At 41.1% G+C, this 26473-nt stretch overlaps 1 protein-coding gene across 5 annotated transcripts in view; it reads left to right on the top strand.

Moving 5' to 3' along the window:
- Positions 1-26473, top strand: part of ATRNL1 (attractin like 1) — a 1055790-nt gene that overhangs the window by 26868 nt on the left and 1002449 nt on the right. The window contains exon 2 of one of the 5 annotated variants that reach the window (XM_048857034.2): positions 4301-4367. The exons of the other annotated variants lie outside the window; for them this stretch is intronic. Coding sequence (XP_048712991.2) covers positions 4354-4367 — 14 coding nt within the window. The 5' untranslated portion in view covers positions 4301-4353. The remainder of the gene's footprint in view (positions 1-4300; positions 4368-26473) is intronic. 5 annotated transcript variants of the gene reach the window in all.

The raw sequence follows: 26473 nt of genomic DNA, 5'->3' as shown, positions 1-26473 counted from the left end.
GAACACCACTTGCGCCTCCAACTCCTTCATCCTTCTTCCTAGAGCCACGTAGTCCGCAGTGATCCGCTCAAGGTCATTCTTGGCAGTATCATTGGTGCCCACGTGGAGAAGCAGGAAGGGGTAGCGATCCGAGGGCTTGATGAGTCTCGGCAGTCTCTCCGTCACATCACGAATCTTAGGCCCTGGCAAGCAACAGACTTCTCGGTTTTCCCGGTCAGGGCGGCAGATAGACAATTTGTTTTTTTAAATCACTTGACAGCCCTAAATTCTTGTACTGAGAGATTTTAGGGCCTGACTCAGTACTCTTAATTGAAGTTGTATGCTTTTGTTGCACATAAGGGTGCATATAGTGCACCTGCTAAATCAAACAAAAAATTACATAATCACTTGTGTTTAGAAAGCTAGTATAATCACATTGACTTCATGGATGACCCTATTAGGTGCTAAGTGCCCTCATTTTGAATGCTCAGGATCTAGCAGGACTAAGTCCACTTTGTTATATTACACTGATCATACCTGATGATCCTACAGATGTTTGTGGAGAAAAAGGTGACAGTGCCTTAGTACATTCAGTTCACATAAAGTATTTACAGAGAAAAAATAGGTTAAATAATTTTTTCCCAACTTTATTTGCACCATTAAAGTACACCTGCTGGCACTGTACTATCTGTGCATCTGTAACATTCAATCTGATACTTATTCTCCAACATGAAACTGAGGTGTGGTGCAATTTGAAGAAGTGCAGATATTCCCATAAGTCACTAATTTTATTTTAGCTGAAATTTACAATAACAGTTGGACTTAACTGAAAAAAGGAGCCTTAATGACACTTTTAAATATACCTTTGAGACATATCCTTAGAGTTCACCATTGAGTTAGTGGTACAGTGAATTGTTTAGTAAAGACTGCAGCAATGTGCTGAAATAGGATTTGAATGATAGCATTTTTCTTGTTAGGTTACTATGCTTTGATAGAGATTTAAGGTCAGACTTGGCAGGACCTCAAAGGCGTTACCTGCTCTTACCTGCTATTAAAAACACACTTAAAGTTCTTGCATACTAAGATGATTTCCTTGTTTTAATGGGTTTTAAAGCAATTCCTTGAAATATGTCCTGTTCTACAGGACAGTGCTATCTTACTGGTTTAAGCTTACCTAACTAATTTTAATAATGACTTTTTAAAAAATTGGGTTATGAAGACCAAAGCAGGTGTAGGTAGTTCAGACTTGCTTAGTTGCCCTCGAGTCGTTTTTAAAATAGCACTTAAGTCTTATGATAGCTTATCCATTTTAATAGTCCTTATTTCAGTAACTATTAAGGAGTTCACAGTACAATATGTAATCTTCTAACTTATACTGTTTCAGAGTAACAGCCGTGTTAGTCTGTATTCGCAAAAAGAAAAGGAGTACTTGTGGCACCCTAGAGACTAACCAATTTATTTGAGCATAAGCTTTCGTGAGCTGTAGCTTACGCTCAAATAAATTGGTTAGTCTCTAAGGTGCCACAAGTACTCCTTTTCTTTTAACTTATACTGGATCATCAACCTTTTCTCGTCTAAAAGTTCCATTTGTGTCTTCCGGTAGTTCAGCGAGTGTTTTTAAAAAAACTTGTGGTGGTAAACTCTTCTGTGTTTCAACATCAAGCGGCTACTATAGGGAAAATGTGTTTTGTCTTAGCAAATGGCAATATGACAATACAATAAGTTGGCTGGAAGAACTGCTGTTTTCTGTGTTTTTGCAGTTACACTGTTGTGGTTGTGAGCCACTGATCTAAGGTTAGAAGTTAGCATTTGCTTCTGATGCTATTTAAAGGTTTATAGACTTTGAGTAAAGAACCAGTGATGTGCTGGACTGAACTCCCAAGTGTCCCTTATTAACATTATGCAATGAAATTGAAAAGAGATTTGTGATGTTTTTCACTGGTTCTGATGAAGTCACCCTCACCATGACTCTCAGATACTGTTAAAGCTTTCCTGCTAAAGAGAATTTATCACTGAAGCTCATAAAAATGGCAATGGACCAAATGGATATTTTCAAAAGAATTTCGGGGGGATTCTCCATCCCACTACACCAGTGGTTCTCAAACTTTTGTACTGATGACCCCTTTCACACAGGAAGCCTCTGAGTGCGACCTCCCCCACCCTTATAAATTAAACACACATTTTTAATATTATCACTATTATAAATGCTGGAGGTGAAACAGGGTTTGGGGGTGGAGGCTGATGGCCCACAACCCTCTACATAATAACTTTGTGACCGCCTGAGGGATCACAACCCCCAGTTTGATAACCGCTGCCCGACACCCAAGTTGTCCCAAGCCCCTGCTTCCATTTACACAAGGTGAATATGTAACTGTACTATGTGTGATGCTGGCAGGCTAGGTGCCAATTCATGCCAAGGTCCCCATGTCAGCTGAGAAGCAGTGCAAATTCTTGTGGCCAAGTCAAGGGTAATGGAGGAGCAAAGTAATTCCTGGACAGGAGCCTGGGAGTGAACTTGGAGGATTGTTGGGTATGGGTGGGAGAAGTATGGAACAGGTTGTTTTTTTTGTGGGGGGGACGGATTAGGGAGTTGGGGAGCCTCCGCGAAGCATTCTCTGGCTGACCCCTAGCCTCTCTGTCAGTCAGGCGCATCTGCACCCCCTTCACATGTGTCCCTGCATCCTTACTCAGCCACCCCTCATCCAAATGTGTCCCTGCACCCCTTCCTCATGCGGTCCTTCACCCACATTCCCATTCAGCCCCCACCACAGTCTGTTCCCCAACTAGCCCTTCTGAATCCAAGTCTGTGACCCCCAGCATTCCAAAGTGACCTGCTGAGTCCATCCCCTGTATATCCTGTGCCTCCTCACCTGACCCCATGGGCAGGGTGCTGTGAGGAATGCAGCCTCTTTTTCTCCCTCTCAGCAGAGTTCTGCTCCCACCCGGGAGCGGATGCCGTCTGTTCTGGTACCACAGCTGCCCTTGGTGGGTGAAAGTCATAAATGCAGCACCTCCTTGGCTGCATTTTCTTCAGAGAAATTTTTTTGTTTGAGGGGGTCATGGAGTTCCCCCACAGGTAAATATTTGAAGTATTGTATTATGAGCCACTGTGTTTGTATGACTCGCCATACAGGAGAGAACTTTTAATTATTGTGAAGAGCTGCTGTTCTATAGAAATTGTTACACCCTTCCTGAAAGAGGAGACTCAGCAATACCAGATGGGCTATGATTAGATCTTACAATTGGAAATTTCCTACATCGGGATTGAGAGACCATCAATAAAAGAACTAAAGACTTACTATTGATCTTCTCTCCTCTCTGTGAAAATGAGTTATGCAAGTGGACCCCATCCATTAACTGAATTTGCAGCTCAGAGCACATCCAGGAGGGGGATTAACAACCCCAAACCAAAGAAACTAAGGATTCTGTGCTGCTTGGACTTCGTTTGGGGTAAGGTGTTTCTAGATATAAGCAAGAGATTCCCAGCTGCTTAGCCTAGGTTAGCCCTAAAGGGCAATTAGAGCTTGCTGATTATGGAAACATATATTACCTTTTAAAACCTAAGACTGTATTAACTCATTTGTGTGTCTGTTTGCAGGCTTTAACCTTGTAAATAATTGTTTAATATCCTTTTCCTGTTCAATAAATCTTCATATAGTTTATAGGATTGGCTACAAGTGTTCTTTGGTTTGAGACCTAAAGCACGATTTACCTGGGGTAAGTGACTAGTCCTCTGGGAGTAGTAGTAACCTGAATATTGCTGTGATTGTTGGTGTAAGAGGCCATCTGTCAGAGAGAGAGAGACACACTCACTTGATTGGCAAGACAAACACAAGGGGACTGTCCGTGATTCTGTGTTAACTGTGTTAAAGTGCCTGAGGAGTTTGCGTTTGCGTTGGTGAAATCTAAGTTTAGAACCCACAACCAACTTGTTTATGCCCTGGTTTTTAGCAGTCTGACTCCTGAGGTTGGTACTCATGCTCTTGGGTCATCCTTGGGAGTGTCAAACTATATACTAGTGGCAAAGAGTCCTGTGGCACCTTATAGACTAACAGACATATTGGAGCATAAGCTTTCCTGGGTGAATACTCACTTCGTCGGATGCATGTGGATCTATAGTCTATAAAGGTGCCACAGGACTCTTTGCTGCTTTTACAGATCCAGACTAACACAGCTACCCTCTGATACTTCAAAATTTAATAAATACACAGTACATAGTTTCAATATTTTGAGCAAATACACTCAGCATAGGCTTATTTGCCAAATGGGCATGATGTCCTTGTCGATGGGTTTCAGAGAATGTTGTTTTTTCTTTAAACAGGAAAAATATTTTCAGTAAGCTGTCCCACCTGATTATCACCGTTTTAATAGAACATGTTCATCACATGGTAAGGGAAAATTTTATGGCAGCTTCTTGTTAAAAGTAAAAAGAAAAGGAGTACTTGTGGCACCTTAGAGACTAACCAATTTATTTGAGCATAAGCTTTCGTGAGCTACAGCTCACTTCATCGGATGCATAATGTGGAAACTGCAGAAAACATTATATACACAGAGACCATGAAACAATACCTCCTCCCACCCCACTCTCCTGCTGGTAATAGCTTATCTAAAGTGATCACTCTCCTTACAATGTGTATGATGATCAAGTTGGGCCATTTCCAGCACAAATCCAGGTTTTCTCACCCCCCCCTTCCTCCCCACAAACTTACTCTCCTGCTGGTAATAGCTCATCCAAACTGACCACTCTCCTTACAATGTGTATGAAAATCAAGGTGGGCCATTTCCAGCATAAATCCAAGTTTAACCAGAACGTCGGGGGGGGGGGGGGTAGGAAAAAACAAGGGGAAATAGGCTACCTTGCATAATGACTTAGCCACTCCCAGTCTCTATTTAAGCCTAAATTAATAGTATCCAATTTGCAAATGAATTCCAGGAGAGTGAGAGTGTGTGTGTGTGTGTGTGGGGGGGGGGCGGAGGGTCTCTAAGGTGCCACAAGTACTCCTTTTCTTTTTGTGAATACAGACTAACACGGCTGTTACTCTGAAACTTGTTAAAAGTAGTGGCAGCATATCCTTTGAAAGATCTTCCTAAACAATGTCAGAATCCCATTTTGCATATGAAGTTTGACTTACTGAAGGTGACATTTTGACAGGGTAGTTTGTATCCTTGTCTTACCGTACATAATATTTTAGAGAACCATGTGAGTAGATACCTAGGCCCAGGCAGAACCCCATCCTGAAGCAAATTCTGGTACTGAGGATTTAATGTATTAAATAGTTATGTGAGTGAACTGTGTCCATCCCCTGTATATCCTGTGCCTCCTCACTTGAGCCCATGGGCAGGGTGTTGTGAGGAACGCAGCCTCTTTTCTTTATCATGCAAAGAAAGTCCTAGTTACTGATCAACAGCTGAGAATAAAAGCTAATCTTGTTTACTTCCTTTGAAAATATTCTCTAATGTGGGTACTGTGCATTGGTTAATTACTTGGGCATTTAGCCAGCACTTTTGGTTTCTACTAGGGATGTCAATTGCAGCTAATTCACGTGATTAACGCAAAACAAATTAACTAGATGAAAAAAATTAGTTGCTTTTAATCGCATTGTTAAACAATAATAGAATACCAATTTAAATCTATTATAAATATTTTTACATGTTTTTCTACATTTTCAAATATATGATTTCAATTATAACACAATACGAAGTACTATGCTCATTTTATATTCTTCATTACAAATACTTGCACTGTAAAAATAAACAAAAGGCATAGTATTTTCAATTTGTCTCATACAACTGCTGTAGTGCCATCTCTTTATCATGAAAGTGCAGCTTACAAATGTAGAATTTTTTTTACATAACTGCACTCAAAAACAAAACAATGTAAAATTTTAGAGTACAAGTCCACACAGTCCTACTTGTTCAGCCAATCGCTAAGACAAATAAGTTGGTTTACGTTTACGGGAGATACTGCCGCCCACTTCTTATTTACAATGTCACCTGAAAGTGAGTCTTGTACTTCTGATTAGACTTTAGGCCCTGAGTCTCCACTCCATTACACCATTTTTTTGTTGGTGTATAACATTATTTTTATTGAGCGACACTGGCATGAAATTGATGCAACAGAGTGGAGAGTTAGACGATTAAAATGATATATTAAAGAGACAGTAATGCATGTGGGTTTCTTCACATGTGGTGCCATTTTCATCAGAATGCATGCATACACATGTAACATATATGCATCCATTATAATTATTTGTGTGAGAAATGGGAGAGAGAGTCATATGTCAGATTCATTTTAGGAATTATTCATCTCCCTGTTACCTAGTTGTAGAGTTTTTAAAAACGTAAATATAAAACACATTTCTCTTATACTAATTACTACAAGATTGGTAAATTACACAAAATGAAAGGGAACATCAAGGATGGAGAGGCAGTGTAAGAAATATGGGAATGTCCAGTTATAGAAAAGTAACTTGTACAATAATTTTACAGAAGAATTCAGTGCCATGTGGTTTACCTTTTATTAGGGGTGGGTGGGAAATCCACTACATACTAAGAACCGCCAAAGTATTGATCCTTTTAGATATCTGCTCATAAAATATGCAATAATTGTATCCAAAAGAGAACAGGCTTCACTGTTCTATAGTGTCCTACACCCAGAGATCTCAAAGCACTTCACAAAATCTTCTATCTTAAGTTTCTGCATACATTTGAAGAGTCTTGTATTTGATGTAATATCCTATCTAACCTAATAATTTTATTCTGCGCAAACAGGCCCTGATTCAATAAGTACTTAAAATGTGAAGCAAATAGGACTATGTGTGCTTAAAGTTAAGCACATCCTTGATACCTTGCTGAATCAGAGCTACAATTATGTTTTTGGTTTTCCACAAACCAGTATGTTTAAAAAATAAAATAAAACTGTGACATTGAAAATTGGACAGTCAATGATACTTGGTGCCTCCATGCTTTGCTGGTTTGAATGTTGGTGTTCCCTCAGATGTCCCCACAGGTGTATTTAAATCACGTAAACAGTGACACAGAAGAAGTAACTTAAATTGTAAAAAGTTTGTTTTAAAAAAATAAATTGTTTGGTACACAGTTAACTTATATAAATAGATTGAGGGCCAGATTGTTAAATTATTACTCATGCTGCATAGTCCTCTCCTACCATAAATAGTCCTCTTTAAGTGAATGGGATTATTTGGAGAGCAAGGTATTAAAAGTAAATCAGGGTATTATAATCTGCCTTTCCTAGTGAGGTTGTTTCAACTATTTTTTCTTAGGTGCTAGTTGTCTGAAAGAGTCCTTGAAACTTTGTTGTGCATGGGCTGCACGTAGTGAATATGAAAGAAATGCTAATTTATGTGCAGGTAGCATTTCCTAACTGTCTTGAAGTGGCTGTCATTTAGCCTTGCCAGTATCAGAAGTATAAGAAAATAAACATATACATACTTATACTTACCTTAAGATGAAAAATATTTTGTGTGTGTGGGGGGGGAGAGGACTTCATTACATCATTTATATTCTTTTTTAATGAAAATTACTCTACATGTGGACTTGGAGAAGAGATTTGTATTCAGATTCTAAAGGGACTGGACACAGAAATAAACCTGGTATACTACAGGTGAGAAGTATTTTAAAATGTTGTCTGAGCTTACTATCAAAAGCATGGAGGGGAAAGCAAATATTTTAATATGGAGTGAGAAATGACTAATGTGGGTTGGGACTTCTTGCTGAAAAGTAGAGAACTGGCTGAGGTTTCATACAAAAGTATTTCAAAGCACTAATAAGAGTAGGAGAGCTTGAATTTATCTTTAGACTTCTCTCACCCCCTCCCTCTATTTAAACTGACAGCACATAAAATTGCCTAATGGGTTTGGCAAACTGGATGGCAAATTAAAGATAACAGGCATCTGGAATGGATACTGGTTCCTTCCATGGTGTGTGTGGGAAATAAAAAGTATACAAAAGAGTACATTCCGTTAATAAAAATAGCTAGGGTGACCATATTTCCCTATGCTGAATATGGGACACCTGGTAAAATTGCTTGTATTCAAACAAGTTCAATGGCAATCAATCAGAATGATGCAGTACAAATGTTAAAATCAACATCAAGTTGACTGAGCCCTGTTAAAAAGAAGTACTGCGTAGTTGGATTCTTTTTATTTACCTTCTTTAAGGCTGTAGGGTGCGCATGCGCGCACACACACCCCTCTCAGATGGGGGGTGACTGACAGACCTGACCCTCCTGGCCTAGCACTCTCCTCCCTCCATGCCTGGCTGGGCCTCCGGGATGGACCCATCTCTTCTGTTACCTGGCGCTATGTCTTCCCAAGGCAACACGTGAGGGGCATGCAGGGTCACATGCCCTCCTCTCCCCAGATTTCTGTCAGGGTTCACACCAGAATGTGGCCAGCAGCAGCCTTTTGGCACTGTGTGGGAGGGAAGGGAGGGGAACTGCTTCCAGTAGCGATGGGGAGGGAGGGAGGGATGACCAGGCCCGTGTCTTTGCAGAGCTCATCTCTTCTCCCCCTGTCCCCTGAGCCTGGAAGCAGTTTTTCCTGCCTGCTTGCACAGTGTCAAAAGGCAGCTAATACCTCCAGGCTGTTGCTGGCCACTGACATAACCGAGCCACCTCCTGTCCCCTGGCTACAGCGTGGGAAGGAAGGGGTTAAGCCCTAAGGATGCATTGTGCCTAGGGATCCTGACTGCAGGAGCTTCAGCAAACCCAGCCAGAGAGGTGGCTCTGCAGGGGAGGGTGCCCAGTGGACAGATTAGCCCTGCGCTCCCTGGGGGCAAGACCCGGGGGGCAGCAGGTAAAGAGGTTGCTAAGCCCCTGCCTGGGGGCCTGCTGTGGAGCCTACAGGGTTGGGATGCAAACTGGCTGGAAATTGCTTCCCCCTCCCCTTCCTGCTGCCACCCCAGAGCTTAGCTGAGGGGCGGGGAGGCTTCCCCATGACAGCGCTGTGCAGGGCTTTGGCGCATGCAGGGCTCAGCTCCTCCTGGCCAGTGAACTGGGCCACAGGGTCTTTCCAGCGCCCTAGGAAAGCCCCAGCCAGAGACAGTGGGGGAAGGAAGAAGACTGCTGGCTCGACTGTTGGTGAGCTGAGCTCTCTGATCAGGGGCTGGTTCTCTGCACAGCGCTGGGAGTGGGATGCACCCCACTGGGAGAGAGATGGAGGAGCATTGGGCGGGGTGAAGGGGCAAAGCAGGGAGAGGACAGTGAGAGTGGGAGCACGTGAAGGGCTGATAGGTGGGCAGCAGAGGTGACATGTAACTGGCTGCTGCCTGGTGCATGCTGGTGCACACCGGTCTCCACAGCATGTAGCCGATGCCGGCTGGAAATGGGATGGGGGTGGGGCCCTGCTGGCTGAAAGGCAGCACGGTGCTGGGGCTGTGCTGATGGACCAGCAGGGACAGTGGTTGGCCCTGCGCACTGCATTTTCACCCCTAGCCTTGCACACCCACACCCATTGTCAGCCACTGGACTCCCCCACTCCTCTGCTGATGGGTAGGCAGCTGGCAAGCAGGGATCCAGTCAGTACTGATGGGATGAAGGGAAAAACAGAAAATATGGGACAATTTGCCTGCTTTAAAGAAAAAGTTGGGACACCTGTACGAGGGCTTAAATATGGGACTGTCCTTTTAAAAACAGGATGTTTGGTCACCCTAAAAATAAAAAGTTTATTACTAAACATGCTAAACGGACATATTTATAAAGCACAGTACAGGAAGTGGACCTTCAATGACCATCAGAAACAGGAAAATTTACCATTCTGGTATCAGTTCATAAATTTGCCCTTCAATGCTGATAGAGTGTGCATAAATCCTCATAAAACTACTGTCATAACCATACAGCTAAGGGTAGCCTAGAATTCCTCCTTACCTGTAAGGGGTTAAGAAGCTCAAATAACCTGGCTGGCACCTGACCAAAAGGACCAATGGGGAAAGAGGATACTTTCAAATCTTGGGGGGTGGAGGGGGGGAAGGCTTTGTTTTGTGTGCTCTCTTGGGAAACAGAGAAGCATCAGGTCAGAAAACTCCTTCTCCTATAAACCAACCTAAAAGTCTCTCATATTACAAAAATTGTAAGTAAAAGCCAGGCAAGGCGTGTTAGATTATCTTTTGTTCTGCTTGTGAATTTTTCCTTTGCTGGAGGGAGGTTTCTTCCTGTTTTTTTGTAACTTTGAAACTAAGCCTAGAGGAAGTTCTGGTCTGTTTTTGAATCTTTTTTGGTTAGGAGGATATTCTCAGGCCTCCCCAGGAAAGGGGATGTAAGGTCTGTGGGGGTATTTTGCGGGAAAAGGAACTCCAAGTGGTCCTTTCCTTGCTTCTTTGTTAAATCGCTTTGGTGGTGGCAGCGTACCCTCTAAGGGCAAAGAATTTGTGCCTTGGGGAAGTTTTAACCTAAGCTGGTAGAAATAAGCTGAAGGGGTCTTTCATGCCAGGGCATGTGAAGGCCAACTGACCCAAGAACCGCAACAGACTGCAGTTCATTACACCGGGGTCACACCAAAGATCCTCAGTCCCAGATGCCTCCCAGGTACCCTCAGAGCAAAGGGAAACTGAGTGTGGGCGGGAAGAAGGTTATTGCGTGGAGGGACACTGGAGCACAAGTGTCGGCTATCCAGCAATCCTTAGTGGACCCCATCTTAATCAACCCAGAGGTCCAAGTGACGATTCAACCCTTCAAGTCAAACTCTTTTGACTTGCCTGCAGCCGAGTTGCCTGTCCAGTACAAGGGCTGGTCAGGAATGTGAACTTTTGCAGTCTATGATGATTATCCCATTCTCATGCTTCTGGGGAAAGACTTCGCCAATCATGTGAAGCTAGCCATGAGGGTGGGAATGGTCACCTGCAGCCAGGCTAAGCAAGCTGTCACACCTAGCTCTGTTCCTGAGCCTTCAACAAGGGCCCAGTCTGTGTTACCAGAGACCCAACCAAAGCCAGTCCCAGAACTGGAATTGGCGAAGCAACCAGCACTGAGTCCAGCGCTTGCAACCCCGTCTAGAGCTCCAACACCAGAGGGCACCACTGAGCCTGCACTGGCAGCAGCAGCAGATAACCCTCCACAAGAGGCTCAGCCAGAGCCTGAAATACCCCACAGTGCACCAGCGGGGAGCAGTTCACAGTCAGCGGAAACTGCCCCATCACCTGCATCGCTTCCAGAGGGACCAAGCCCAAGTCCACAATCCAGTGAGGAACTGATGTCTCCAGCATCAAGGGAACAGTTCCATGCCAAAGAGGAAGCAGATGAAAGCCTCCAGGAAGCTTGGACAGCAGCACAGAGCAACCAACCACCTCTCAGCTCTTCTAATTGATCCCAGTTTGTTGTAGAAAGAGGACTGTTACACAAGAAAACTTTCTGGTGGGCATCAGGAAGACTGGCATCTTCAGAGACAGTCGGTAGTTCCAACTAAGTACTGGGTCAAGCTCTTGAGCTTAGCCCATGATCATCGTAGTGGCCATGCTGGGGTGAACAGGACCAAAGACCGTTTGGGGAGGTCCTTTCACTGGGAGGCAATGGGCAAGGATGTTTCTACCTTTGTCTGGTCTTGTGAGGTGTGCCAAAGAATGGGAAAACCCCAAGACCAGGTCAAAGCCCCTCTTCAGTCACTCCCCATAATTAAGGTCCCATTTCAGCAAGTAGCTGTGGATATTCTGGGTCCTTTCGCGAAAAAGACACCCAGAGGAAAGCAGTACATACTGACTTCCATGGATTTTTGCCACATTATGGCCAGAAGCAATAGCTCTAAGCAACACCAGTGCTAAAAGTGTGTGCCAGGCATTAACAGACATTTTTGCCAGGGCTGATGCCTCTAGACTTTACCAAAGTGGTGACCATGTGGAAGGTGTTAATAGCACTCTTAAGTTACCTGGATGCATGCCTAGTTTGGCTTTGCCTTGCCCAATAATTATCTCTTTCATCAAAGACCCTGATGTTGCCCTCAACTGAAGTAAGTATCTTAATCTGTACGTTGATTATTCTGCTTACTGTGATTGACGTATCTGAGGTATTGGCTCACAGTTGTAAGAGTAATCCATTTACTCATGGAATCAATTTAACACCAACTGGCAAGGGGATTACAAGAATCTCCTGATAATGGTATTTATGTTCTGGTTCATCAAAGAATGCCACATGGGGTCTCAAATGAAAGCCAAATGTCACTCTAGGCTTTAGTATCCTTGTGCTAGGGGCTGTACACTTATAACCAACTGACGAGTGTGTGTTGCATGTTCCCCTATTGATAGAGATCTATAGGGGATGCAAGTCTGTTCCAACCCCTGCTTATATGACAGCCACCATGTTCGTTGACATATTCAACCGTGGACTGTTAGAACTAAAAACACCAAGTCTTTACAGCTTGAGCTAGAGAGTCATACCCTGTAACTGGCTGCTGTAACATTTATGTTCTTTGTGGATCATGCACAAAAGGGAGGTAAAACACACATTGAACCCTCACCAGTGGATTACACGCACATAACTAAAAAACAGGCCCTGCTTTAATACCTACGATCGAAGTATAAAAGGAGGGATATATTCTTAAAACCCAAACAAAAATGTACTTCCCCCCCACCCCCCCTTTTGAAGGGGAAGTGGGTTTTTGGTTTCACATAGTTAAATATAGTACACCACAGCACTATTCATTCCGGTTCTTTTACAATAAATGCCAAATTCCATGGTAATAGAAGAATTTGCATTTTCTGACTTGCTCAAGTTTGTAAATTGCAACCTAGTTTCATTTAATGTAGATGGCACCTGTTCGCATCAGCTTGTTTTGCCTTCAATACTATATTAACTCTTGGGTCTCTCCATCTGCATATTTCTGGAGCAAAGTTGCAGCCTTTGCTATGCCCATGCTATATTCATCACTCAGTAGCCTGCCCTCCAAGAACACCAGACAGAAACGCCCATGAGGAAATTAATGGTTTTGTATTCATTGTAGATTTTAGATGGTGTATGGTAAATAAGGCCTAGGGCTACATATTAAATGAGGATAAAAAGAAATATTGAATAACTCTTCATTCAGTGAGCATCAACCATGCTGTATCTGGAATAAGGGAAAGGTCCTGAGTGGGGAGGGGCAGGGAAATTAGTGAAAGAATTCTGCCATAATACATATATGCACAAGAGGACTGAATTGAAGTTGCATAGACAACCCTAATTCTGACTCTTCCTTAACTTGACTTTGCAACCTTAACATTTTTTTAATGTAGTTTTTTAAATGTAACTATATATAATTTCATTTAAAAACAATCCTATCAATAAGGTCACTGCCTTAGAAATGCTCAGTACACAAACATTCATTATTGAAATCCATTTCAAACAGTAACTTTTTTCCTTCCAAGTGACTGGGCAAACCTGTGCTGCTTATGCCTTCCTTTCTGTTTTCTTTTTTCATATTACTAAACAGGGCTCTTTAACACCTTCCTAAAATTTGATGAACATGCAAAGTAAGGGAAAGTTCACACTGCTAGGTTTTTCACCTAGGGGAGCTTAGATGTAGAGTTGCACCAATTTAATTTAAAATTGTGTTGTCATGCTCATTTTGGTTTAGCTTAAACCTATTAGTAACAGGTTTAAACTAAGCTAAAATCAGTAACACTTAAACCAAAATAAATATCTACACAGGTGGTTGCACCAAATTAGCTAAACCAGTGCCAATTTGCATATAAGTGCATAAGAGAATCTGAAATTAAATAAATATAGACAAACCCAATTGTACATATTTCCTTTTAAGAACAAGAAAATTATATGCAAAAAGAAGAAAAAATAGCTAGCTCTGGCGCTGTGCTGCAATAGAGAATTGGAAAATTGCATAGCTCTTCAGGCAATTTAATTAAAAACCTAAACCATGTACAGGTGTGTGGTTTTTTTTTTTTTTGTTACCTGTAAGTAAAACCATGATTTTTGGACTTCAAGAATCTAGAATACCTATGCAAACTAGTGATCTCTCCCCACTTACCATCTTAGTAATCTGAAACCTTACCACTGTCTAAGATTCCATTACTATCACAAAATATAATTGTCAAAGAAAATACATTTCATGATGGCATTATCCTTGATTTTTTGTTCCCTTTTAATTTGGTCTTTAGTTATTTGTGAAAATTAATAGTGTGTTTTTCTTCAACCTTATGATGCCATTAATCCCTATTTATAACTAACCACACATGATGTTTGAAGTATTGAAGTTCAATGTTTTTTGCGTGACTGTATCAGAGTGCAAAAAGGTTTTAAATGTCTTCATGAAGTCCAAAATGATTATACAGTGAGACGTGTACAAGAGAACACCTTTATTTGCTGACCTGTCTTAGAGACCGCCATGCACCAGAGGTATCGCTGAGTGTATTAAATGCAGTTTTGCTCTGCCCTATTAAAAGACCACCCCCAAATCTGACCGTTTCCTTGGTCTACAAGCTTAAGACAGGCTTCACTGTATATTGCTCTGCTAACACAAACTGAAAAATGTCTGAATGGATTTTGCTCAGACTTTCAAACAAAGAAAGCCTTTGGCTGTGTCAAAGCCTTGGAAGCTTCAGCCCAAAAGGCTGATTTTTAAGAAGGGTATATGCGAGTAAAAGTTATATTGTAATGGAAGTTGAGTTGCAAGCTCAACTATGGTTCTCACTTCTGAGAGCGCTATAAATATGTCCCATAGTGTAATAGACATCATAACCCTTCCATAATGCCAGAGAAATCCCTTGATATTGTGTACTGAATATTGTCCCAATCCCAGAATGTGTTATCTTCGAAATGAAATTTGGCATTTCATATATTGTAAATTAGCCTCATTAGTGATTTAAAAATCCCAAAACAACCCTAAATAACTCTACATTTTGATACTTCAATTATTATAACATTTTGTCTGCAATACTTGATTAGGTTGTGTTAGCTCTCTCATAACACCTACTTTGAGGAATGATGGCTGATCCTCACCACTGAAGCAAGGTTTAAGACTGTGAAGGATTTTTTTAGTTAGTAAAAATTTACAGGGTCATTAAAATAAACCTTTTCATGTTCATAAATTAGGAATGGTTTTTAAAGGAGTGATTTTTTTCTTACAAAATGGCTTTTTATTTTGTTAAAAGCCATTTCTTGTTCCTTCTTTTTCTACAGTCCCATCATTCAAATGACTTATTAAATGTTTATAGTTGTACAAGTGGTAAGAAGGTTGTAATAGGATATCTAGGCTTGAATTTTACTTCAGTCTTGTAGTTTGACTTACATTGACCTTTTGCACTCAGCTTTTCTTGCGTACCCTGAATTTCTCTCACTTGCTCTCTCTTATTCTGAAAGGTTGGATTTTATCTCTGCTTTTAAATCTTGGGTTTAACTAGACAGATGTTAATGAAAACTAGTCCAAAGATTTAGTAGGTCGTGAATCTGAAAATTAAGAGTTGATACTGTGTTAAATTAAAACTCACATATAATGGTCTCTGTAAAAGACATTACTAGTTCTGCATCCTGGTTGTTCTTTGCCATGTTTGAGTGCTCTTCTACCACCTGTTTAGTTAATTTAAAATATTGAAAAAATTGTCAGCCTCAAAAGTTTGTCATGTTAGTTCAATTTCTTGTTAGTTCTTTCTAGTGTCCAATTTTGCCTTCATCCTTACCGGTTCTGGCTCTGATAAAAATTGCAGTCAGTATCAGGTATTGTATATCATACCTTGGAAACCTTCTTCCTGCCCCAGTGTCTAGTCAGTCAGGATGGATGGTAGGGTAGGAGAGACGCATGGGTGTTGTTGTGTGTTGTGTTGTACTTGTGGATAAACGGTCAGGAAACTTTGATAAAATGAGCGATCGTCCTCTCAGGTGCTGCTTAATCTGCACTCCGATGATTTTGACATAATCCCTGAAAACAAGAATCTACTCCTTTTCTAAAATGTGTCATATGTAAGTCTGCTAAAGCATGTCTTCAAGTGAATATTAAGGATTTCATCACTAGAAATTAGTGAGAGCTAAACTAGCTTTGTGTGTGCCTATAGCTAGATGGTACCATATGTGGATTTATTGTTTAGAATATTTCTTCAGCACTTGACATGGGAAGCTGCTGTTTCCTCAATGAGTAATCTCCTATTAGGCACATGCTATGTGTTATCAGACAATAGTAGCACTTGGTGCTTTACATCTGCAAAGCAGTGTACAAATATTAACTACCGTATATACTCGTTCATTAGCCTGTTCCTTTATACGCCGACCCCCCAGTATGGGTGGGTAAAAATGGCAAAAACTGTATGACCCTTTCATAAGTCAATCCTATATTTCAGAGGTTGGCAAACTTTGGCTCCTGGGCCATCAGGGTAAGCCGCTGGCGAGCCAGGATGTTTACCTAACAAAAAATCCTGGCCTGCCAGCGGCTTACCCTGATGGGTCGGGAGCCAAAGTTTGCTGACCTCTGTTATAGATTGTTGATGATGGAAGGTCAATTCTGGATTTCCTTCTTTAAAAATTTGCTAAAATTTTATTTTTACTTAAATTGTATATCTGTTATAATTGAGATAAAAGAAGTATTAATATAAATAAAACATATGGATATTGATTATATAATTTCTCAGTTCATGTCCATGTAAACAAAGCACTTAAAAACGCATGCTTCCCTAAAGTTCGGTTTTCCTAATATTGTTCTTCTACAGGGCTATATTATAATTTACTGATGTCAATACTGCAGCAGTTGAAAGTTGCAAAGGCTTTGTTTAGTGGACTAGATTGGCTTGAAATGAATGCTAAAAGAGCAGTGCTGCAGATCTGCATGACATTTGACCCATGCCAGGTGGATAAAAATCAATGATTTTTTAAATTAAATAGGATTTTTTGATTTAAATCAGATTTTGTTGATAAAATGCTTTTTGCAACACGACCACAAGTGGGAGATAGATCTGATAGTACTTCACAATGTATTAAGATGATGGGGAACACTGTCCACAGACCTGTTTGCCACTCACCTGAACAAGAAGAGTCTACACTACTGTTTCAGAGCAGGGTTGGTCAGCATGTCTTGAGTGATGCTTTCCTCATCTCCTAGGGACCTTCCTTACACTTTTCCTCCATTTTCCCCGACTGTCAAAGGTCCTGCTGAAAATAAGAGACCGAGGTCACATCATTCTGATTGCTACTACTTGGCTGAGACAGACCTGGTACCCTTAGCTGTCACAGCTCGAGATGTACCCGCTAGTCCCTCTCCTGGCCATTTTGTATGTCCCCTTGCAGAACAGAGGACACGCCCTACATCCCAACTTGGGGATTCTCTGCATCAAGTCATGGCTTCTACTTGGTTCCAACACCTAGAAAACTCCTGTTCAAGAGAGGTCCAAGAGGTTCTGTTGCACAGTAGAAAGTCCTTGACTCAATGTACATACCTGCAAAAATGGTCTAGGTTTCAGGTTTGGTATTCTTGCCAACAAACGTCTCCAACATCTGCAATTCTTCCACGTATCCTAGACTATACATTGACCCTAAAGAAATCTTGTCGATCGCTAAATTCTCTCGGGGTCTAGTAGCTAGAACAGCTTTCCACCATCCTGTTGAGGGATACTCAGTACTGTCCCACCCAACAACTAAAAGGTTTCTGAAGGGTATAGTAAACTTCTTCCTGCAACCTCGACTTCCTACTCCCACATGGGATCTAAACCTGGTACTGAAAATATTGGCTAGGCCTCCCTTCGAACCAGTGGCCACCTGTTGTCTGATGTACCTCTTCTTGAAAATGGTCTTCCTGATCGTGATTACCTTAGACAGAAGAATAGGAGAGAGTGTGGTTCTAATGGTGCATCCCCGCCCTACGAGACATTCTTTCCAGACAAGGTTATATTCAGACCCCATCCAAAATTCATTCTTAAGGTAACCACCATGTTTCACACAAATCAGTTGATTCACCTTCCAATATTTTACCACAAGCCTCACCGAGACAACAGAGAGGCTAAGTTACATACCCTAGATGTCAAGAGAGCCCTGCCCTTCTACCTGGATAGGACTAAGGCCTTCAGGAAACCCCTAGACTTTTTTCCTCTGCATTGTGGAAAGATCCAAGGGCTCAGCAATATCAGCCCAAGGGCTCAGCAATATCAGCCCAAGGGCTCTCCCAGTGGGTCTTTAGACAGCGTTACCAAACTCACAACATGATCCCTCCAGCCTCTATTTGTACATAGTCCATGAGGTCGATTTCCTCATCCGTACCTATATCTGAGATCTGCAGAGTGGTGACACGGGCGTCAGCCCATACTTTTGCAGAATACTATGAGATTACTGGGAACTCCGCTCCGATGCCATCTTGGGCTACACAGTGAGGTCAGTTACAGATGACAGGAGTCCAAAGTTCTCTGGAAGGGAACTCCTTGGGACTCACTACAATGGAGCACACATAGGGACACTGCTGGAAGAAGCAGTAGTAGTTATTCACCTTGTGCAGTAACAGTGGTTCTTCAAGATGACAGGTTTCAGAGTAGCAGCCGTGTTAGTCTGTATTCGCAAAAAGAAAAGGAGTACTTGTGGCACCTAAATAAAATTTAGTCTCTAACATGCCACAAGTACTCCTTTTCTTCAAGATTAGTTTTCCTATGGGTGATTTATAACCCATCCTCCTCCCCTCTATTAGCAGGAGTGTTGTAAGCAAGACACAAGAAGTAATTCTGCTGCTCTACTCTGCACTGATTCGGCCTCAGCTGGAGTATTGTGTCCATTTCTGAGCACCACATTTCAGGAAAGATGTGGATAAATTTGAGAAATGATAAAAGGCCTAGAAAACATGATCTATGAGGGAAGATTGGAAAAAATTGGGTTTGTTTAGTATGAAGAAGAGAAGACTGAGGAAGGGCATAACCTTTTATGTACTTGAAAACTGTTATAAGGGGAGAGAAAAATTGTTCTCCTTAACCTCTGAGGATAGGACAAGAAGCAATGGTCTTAAATTGTAGCAAGGAAGGTTTAGTTTGGATATTAGGAAAAACTTCCTAATGGTCAGGGTGGTTAAGTACTGGAATAAATTGCCAAGGGAGATTGTGGAATCACCCTCATTGGAGATTTTTAAGAGCAGGTTAGGCAAACATCTGTCAGGAAGGGTTTAGATAATACCTAGTCCTTCCTTGGGTGCAGAGAACTGGACTAGATGACTTCTCAAGATCCCTTCCAGTCCTATGATTGTGTGTGTAAATAACAGCTGCTGGTTAGTATCAGAGAGAGGAGGAGACGCTTACAATTTAATTTTTTAATGAACAAACCATTTTATGCATCCCTGAACATTTGCAAAAAGTATTTGGAATGCTCTTTAATAACTCTTTAAAATTTAAGTCTATTGAGGTTCTTTATACATATTTCCCCACTTCATGTCTTCCATACATTTAGTGCAAGATTTCAAAAAGCATATACACTTTTTTTATATTTCAGTATGCACATACAGACATGTTACCCTGTGAACTTCTCACTGAGATGATTTGTCCATATCTCTAGTGTGAGTGAATGAGAGAGAGAGAGACCTGGATTCTCCAGAGCCTGAGATTGGCAGCTTCTCAGTACTCCTCCAATCACTTCAGAACCTCCTGAAAATAAGTCATAAGATCATTGCAGCAATTTCAGTACCTGAGCTAATTTGTTGACTGTCTCTTTGGTTTCTAGCAAGATAGGGAATAAGTAACATGTATCCAAAATCATATAGGTATTGGGATGCAGCCTTCACAATAAACATGTCTCTTGGCCCTGTGTCAATTGGCAGCTGAGTCCAGAGGTTTATCTCCAGCTGTCATATTTATAACTCCCCACCCCCCCCCCCCCTTCGGTTCTGATGGGTTTAGGTTTCACACATTCACCTTTTGAGAGCTGTGTGACTGCTTTCTTTTAGTGGAAACTTTCTGTATAGCTTCAGAAACATCTACTGAGCATGTCTAGTGACTACCATCTCTCTCTCCTCTAGATGTGTCTGGCCCTTGTGAGTTGTTCTGACATGCTCTCCGCACATGTGCGGAGGCATATGATTCAACTAAATTAATGCGTCCTCTCCACTGTTACTCTTCTCTTCTCTTTGGACTTTAAAAAAAAAAAGAAAAAAAAAGTCTGCAAAGTGTGGCAGCTGCCATCTTTGCTGACTTACTGGGATTGAATTGGGACCTCTAGAACTAAAAGCATGAGCTGCTGCAGCTTGAGCCAAAGAACGAAGATGCTCTAGCTGAAACTGTAACAGAGACTTATCCTCTGTGAATCAGCATGTGTGTGGGGGAACTTTTAATACACACTCACCATTGCCTCACATAAGTGTGTGTGTTAGGTTCATCAACGAATCTCATCCCAGGTTCTACTATAATGTTAACCGTGCTTCATGATGTATGTTTTATGGTACAGTTTACTTAAGATAAAGAGTAATATATTAAGATTTTACATTTAACAGGGAAGATGGGAATAGAAAATTCTGCTATTGTGCAGGTTTTGCATGAAGGCTAACTTTGAAATTTCATGACTTTGGAGTTATTGATTTCTGAACAATAAGTTCTACATTGACTATGGAGAACATGGTGGTGTGCTGTGGTAGAAAGGCTTTATTGTCATGAGTTGGATTACACAAAAGTGGCAAAACCAGAAGTGAGTTAAGCAGGTTATTCCAAATAAGTGCACATTAAAAACTTTCTACCCACAATTATGTGATTATGCTAGCCTTTATCTACTTGTATTAATGGTCAGACATTAAAAAAAAGTTTAACTTATACAATCACTGGAATATTTTAAATAATTACTACATAAATTGATTCTAAAGCTTGTTTCTTTAATTTTTCTTTTTAGATTAGCTGGTTATTAAAGTAGGTGGGTGCTTTTTATTCCAAAAGTCCCCTCAAAAATTTTCTGATCTTGAAATAACATTAAATGAAATATGAAAAACTTAATTTTATATCTACTGTAACCTTTAATAAAATGTAACCTTTATTAAAACAATTTTTCTCGCAATAGATATTCTCCATGCTTTTTTAAACCTCTTTTAATAGACCATAGGAATCTAGCTGCATTGTGAGATGTATTTAGTGAACTTTTGAATAAAAACTACTTTGAGAGATGTCCCAACAAACCCTAAGGCTCTTTGTAGTTCTTTTTATGATGCTGAGAATATTTCAGCTCATTTAGTGAAAATTCTGAGGCTGGGGTTAGATTTAATTTTGCCTTAACTATAATTTGTGCTTGATTAATGATTTAGTAACAGTGTTTTTCAAAGTACTGTCCTCATGCCTTGAGGTCAGGGGGCTCAAATTAATGAGAAGAAAACACCTTATGATGACTAATAAGAAAAAAAAACTTGAGGACAATTGTGGAGCACATGCTGGGGAATTTACCCATAAGTGTCAGGAAGCGCATGTCTGTATAGTATAATAGGGTATATTCTTCTCTAGAACTTTTCTGTGCTTTAAAAAAAGAAATTGCTGACAATAGTGATCTTAACTGACGCTGGTGCTGAACATGAGTTAAGAACGAACGTAGATGACGATGAACCACATTCCGCGTATCAGGCATTTCATGCAAACATTTCAGGCAAAGCTTAGTGTGAGCAGTTAAGCACCTCTTGTTTCTGAACTGGTGCTGAATTGGTTTGTTCGTGGATCCAGTTGCAGGTAAATTGTTTGTATCAGTTCAGTTGCACTCATTGCAAAGAGTGAGTAACTTTTGCAGTAGACAAGATTTTTGTGTAAAAATTCCTGTTATCAAGGAAGTGGTGCATGTGGATTGAAAGAAGTGTATACTTTTAAATATCTTATGTAACCAAGGACAAGTGAACGGTTAATAAATTGTTCTTAAGACATATTATAAATAATTTGTGCAGTTTTCAATGTTTAATGCATCCTTAAAAATAAAATAAAGGTAGAGAAATTAATGCTGTGATGTTAGTAAATAGTGAATGTTCTGGGCCAATGTTAGCCTTGAGACTAACTTCAGTGGTGGCAGTTCTTGTGATTCTTATGAGTCTTGGATATTTAGGGTTTTTCTTAAAGATCCAGCACTGCAATCACATGATCGTGAGAATCTAAGTATCCTTTTTATGAAAGTTTCAAGCTCTTGGAGTTGCACAGAAACTTGAAAACATGAACCCTAAAAGCGCCAGAAACAGAAGGCAAATAGAAAGAACCCCAAGCTTGCTTATTTTTAAAAATAAATCTCATTTTAAATCTGATGATTTTTTAACTCAATCTGATTTTTTGGGGGGCTGAGGGAAACCCAATTCTTGATTGAAGTTGGCAATACTGCAACTTTGTTGACTTCAGTGAGTAGTGCATGCTTATACCAGGGCTGAATTTAATCCCATGTCTATAGTTCACTCTATAATTTAAAGTAGTGGCTTTCAAACTGGAGTAAGCATACCTCTAGGGGTACGCAAGCTGTCATGAGGGGTTACGTGAGAAAAATCCTGTAATGGCGGACAACACATTGTATTATCCCTTCCCCCCCCCCCCTGTTTTCCTAGGTATATTATGACCCTGTCTTGGATTGGGGTACATGGTAGATTACATTATTTGGAAAGGGTACACAGCCTAAAGAGTTTGAAAACCACTCACTTACAGGAAAGCCTTCACGAGGAGGAGCGAACGGAGCATGAAATGACCTCCATCTTCAGCTAAAGAGTGGAAGGAATGTGGGCTCCTCCCAAAATACTTTCTTTAGTTGGAGCCCAATCCAGCAAACAAGCACATGTTTACCTTTACTCATGTCCAATAAATGGTTCCACTGATTTCATAATAAATTAAGTAGATTTTTTTGTAAAAGAATCATATAGCCCATATACATAAAGACTTTAGTGGGGCTATGCAAGTGAGTAAAGTTATTTGTTTTCATAATTGATCCCTTGATTCGGTATTGCTTGAAACCAAATTTAAGACCCTGATCGTGCAATTTGATCTGTGTAGCTCGACGCACATGTGCAGAGCTCGATTGATTTCCACAGGACTCCATGCAGGCATAAAGGTTCACCCACATGGATATGCTTGCAGGAGCAGAGCCAAGGAAGATGTTAGTTTTCTTGGATGACCCTTCACTCTTTTTAAAATATGTAAAGAAGGGAGAAGATTGTAAGTCTTGGTATTTGAGTCATCATCTTCATTCTGTGCTTTATTGGTAAAGCTTTGTTTTGGATAAGTCTTGATATTAAAAAAATATATATATATATATAGAGAGAGACTTGTCATTGTCTGAAGTAGTTTTGTTTGAGATGTCTCCTGTTTTTCCTGCTAGGAATTTACACAGTTGTATAAATCTAATATACTGGTCCTGGGGTTTATATTATGAATTTAGTTAAAAACTGGAAAAGACATACAGAAAAACTTGGCACCCATATATTTTGTGTACAGGAAGTTTCCCAAAATCTGCTTTGGAGATAGTAGAGGGTGCTCTCTTTAGGTGACAGATGGGAGCTTCAGGGTCTGACACTGGCTGCGCCTCATGATTGGTTTTAATGTGAAGGAAAGGGAAACACATGGATTTACAGAATTTCTAATTCCCCCAGTAGAGTGACTACATTAATTCTCATATATAATTTTATAAATAAATTCTAGTAGGTAGAATATATAAGGATGGTATATTCCTATAGTAGAGAAGGGAAAAAAGTGCACTAATAATGGGTTTAAAAGGCATGGATATGTACATGTTCCATAAATGCTTTAAAGCTCTTTAAATACCAGATTGTTACTTTTTTTTTCCCTTGACTGCCACTTCACATTGCCCTTGTGCTTTAGAAGATAGGTTGCACAGTTATTTCAACTAATTCTTTTACTGTTTAGTCTCTTCTGCTTGCCTAGGGCCTCGCATCCCGAATCCTCTACTGAAATTAGATTTTTCACATAGACAGGCATGTACTGATGTTTCACCACTGGCCATCTGTGCTCCCTTTAGTAAAGGGAATGGGAAAAATGTGATTTATTTAAAATGAGCAGGAGGAAAAAATGCATTTTATAACAGTGGGGATTTGCAGTATTATCTATCTGCAAATTAAAATCCAACAACCATGGATCAACAAACTCCACATCCTATTCATATTTTTTAAACAACTGTGAAGTCTGCTGCATTTATTGAGCATCTGATGAATGTAGCATAATTGTGAACCCTCATTTTTCAACATTCTTGGCTTTTGAGTGGTATACTAACAATTTCTATTTGATGTCGCATTTCAATTAAGAGTGATTTTGTGCTTGAACCATTAACAACTAGCTGTCAGTTGTTGCAAATAGCTTTACTTTTTTTACTCATTCGACTGATAATTTGTTTTGTGGATAAAATACAGGAGAAGCTGCTGCCTAAAAAGCTTTCTTTAGTATCACTGTATGCTTTTCCACTCCACAGATGCCTGCAATTGAGACAGATGTATACTGCTCCCAGTAAACTGGCAGATGAATTGGTCAGGACTCAGGATGTTTTGGTTCATTCATGGTGTTATGCTGTCTTTCTGTCTGCCTCTAAGAGAGGCATTAGAAGGACTTGTGCTTGGCATCTTGACTTTTTATCAGTATGGTGGGAAAGTGAGATTAAAAAAAAAGACACAAAAGTAACAGCAACTGGAAGAAAATGATATGTGTTATCCTGGTGTATCTCCCCCGCGCGTCCCCCCCTCCCCCGATTAGGATACATCAAAGCAAACAGAAAATTGAAATGCTTGGACTCACTGCAGCAAGTTAAACACAGTTATTCCAGCTGTTTAGGACAGAAGAGGCAGGCACTGGTTCTTCCTTTATTTCATCAGTTTTCCAAAAGATATGGGGGATTAGGACTTATTTTGTGTTTAGAAGTGGTTAAGGAATTCTTGATATACAATTTTTATTCTAAACTGAAATACTTTGGACAGAATTTAGATGAAGGCTATATCTAACATCTTTTAGAATTCCATCAGTTTTGTTTTTCAATAGGAAGCCAAGCCTTTTAAAGTTCTTCCTCTTCCCTTTTGGCTTGGCTACAGTGCCTTGTGTATACATAAACATCCTGATAGTGGCAGCCTTCAGAAATCTGAGAACATGAGTGCCTAACTAATCAACCCTCTCATAAAGGCGCTGTAGTTACTTCAAGCCTAGTCAGCAGTTAGCCTCTGGAATTGATCAGATGAGTAGGCTTGTAATTTTTAAGAAACATAAGATGAAATCATGCATCTCAGCAGTTACATAATCTACAGATAGTGTTCGGTATTAAGGCCTGGTCTACAGTACGCCATTATTTTGGAATTAGCCGAGTTAATTCAAAATAAAACTGATTCCGTCCACACGACCAAACCGTTTTTTCGATTTAAAGGGCTCTTTAATCCAATTTCTGTACACCACCTTGGCAAGTGGAGTAGTGCTAAAATCAAGATCGCACTTCCGGGTTGCAGGTACTGTGTATGCAATTGAAAGTTATTGGCCTCCGGCGGCTAGCCCAGAATGCTCCCTTGTGACCGCTCTGGACAACACTCTCAACTCTGATGCACTAGCCAGGTAGGCAGTAAAAGCCCCAGGAACTTTTGAATTTCATTTCCTGTTTGGTCACCATCAGCACAGTCCACTATCACAGGCGACCATGCAGAGTCCACCATCACAAGAGACCATGCAGTCCTGGATTCGCAGACGAGCTCCACCATGGTCCGAGTGGGAGGTACTGGATCTCATTGCATGTTGGGGAGACGAATCTGTTCTGGCAGAACTACATTCCAAAAAAAGAAATGCAAATACGTACGCTAAAGTCTCCAAGGCCACGACAGAAAGAGGCTACTCCAGGGACACAGAGCAGTGTCGCACAAAAATCAAGGAGCTCAGGCAAACGTATCAAAAAGCCAGGGAGGCCAACGGGCGCTCTGGGTCACAGCCCCATATATGCCGCTTCTACCGTGAGCTGCATGCAATTATGGGGGGTGATGCCACCACTACCCCACCGCTTTCCGTGGACACCTGCAAAGGAGGAGTTGCACAGAGCGAGGAGGATGAGTTATTGGAGGACGACAGTGCACAGGCGGCAAGTGGGGAATCTGTTTTCCCCTCTAACCAGCAACTATTCTTAATGCTGGACCCAATATCCTCCCCCCACTCCCAGTGCGGGCTCCCAGAGCTTGAACCTGGAGAAGACACTTCTGGTGAGTGAGAGCCTGATCGGAGCCACGCAGTGGGGAGTGGGGGGAAACCCAGCTGCGCTGGGCTGTTTGCGTTTAGTTTAAAGGGCTCATCCCTGCTCAGAGCCTCATTGGAGCCACGTGGTGCGGAAGAAGCAGAACCCCACGTGCCCCTAGGGCTTACCCTGGCTCCCTGCAAGCTGAATTCTGTTGCCCGGTGCGTGTGATGGTTTACTCGCACGAAAGTGGCAGGCACTTCAGTATAAGAGGCAAAATGCGACCTTGTACAGAAAGAACATGTGCTGTGTACTATGAATTGCCTGGTTCACTGAGAAAGTGTCCCCTTTGTTCTCTAAAATGTATCTTTTAAAATATTACCCTCCCTTTTTCTCCTCCCGCAGGTGCAAGTGTTTCAATGCGGCCCCTATCTACTCTGTCCCAGAGGCTGGTTCAGATTAGAAGGCGGAAAA

The sequence above is a fragment of the Caretta caretta genome, chromosome 7 (assembly GCF_965140235.1).
Source record: "Caretta caretta isolate rCarCar2 chromosome 7, rCarCar1.hap1, whole genome shotgun sequence".
Lineage (NCBI taxonomy): Eukaryota > Metazoa > Chordata > Testudines > Cheloniidae > Caretta > Caretta caretta.
This window is presented reverse-complemented; position numbering and strand designations above follow the sequence as displayed.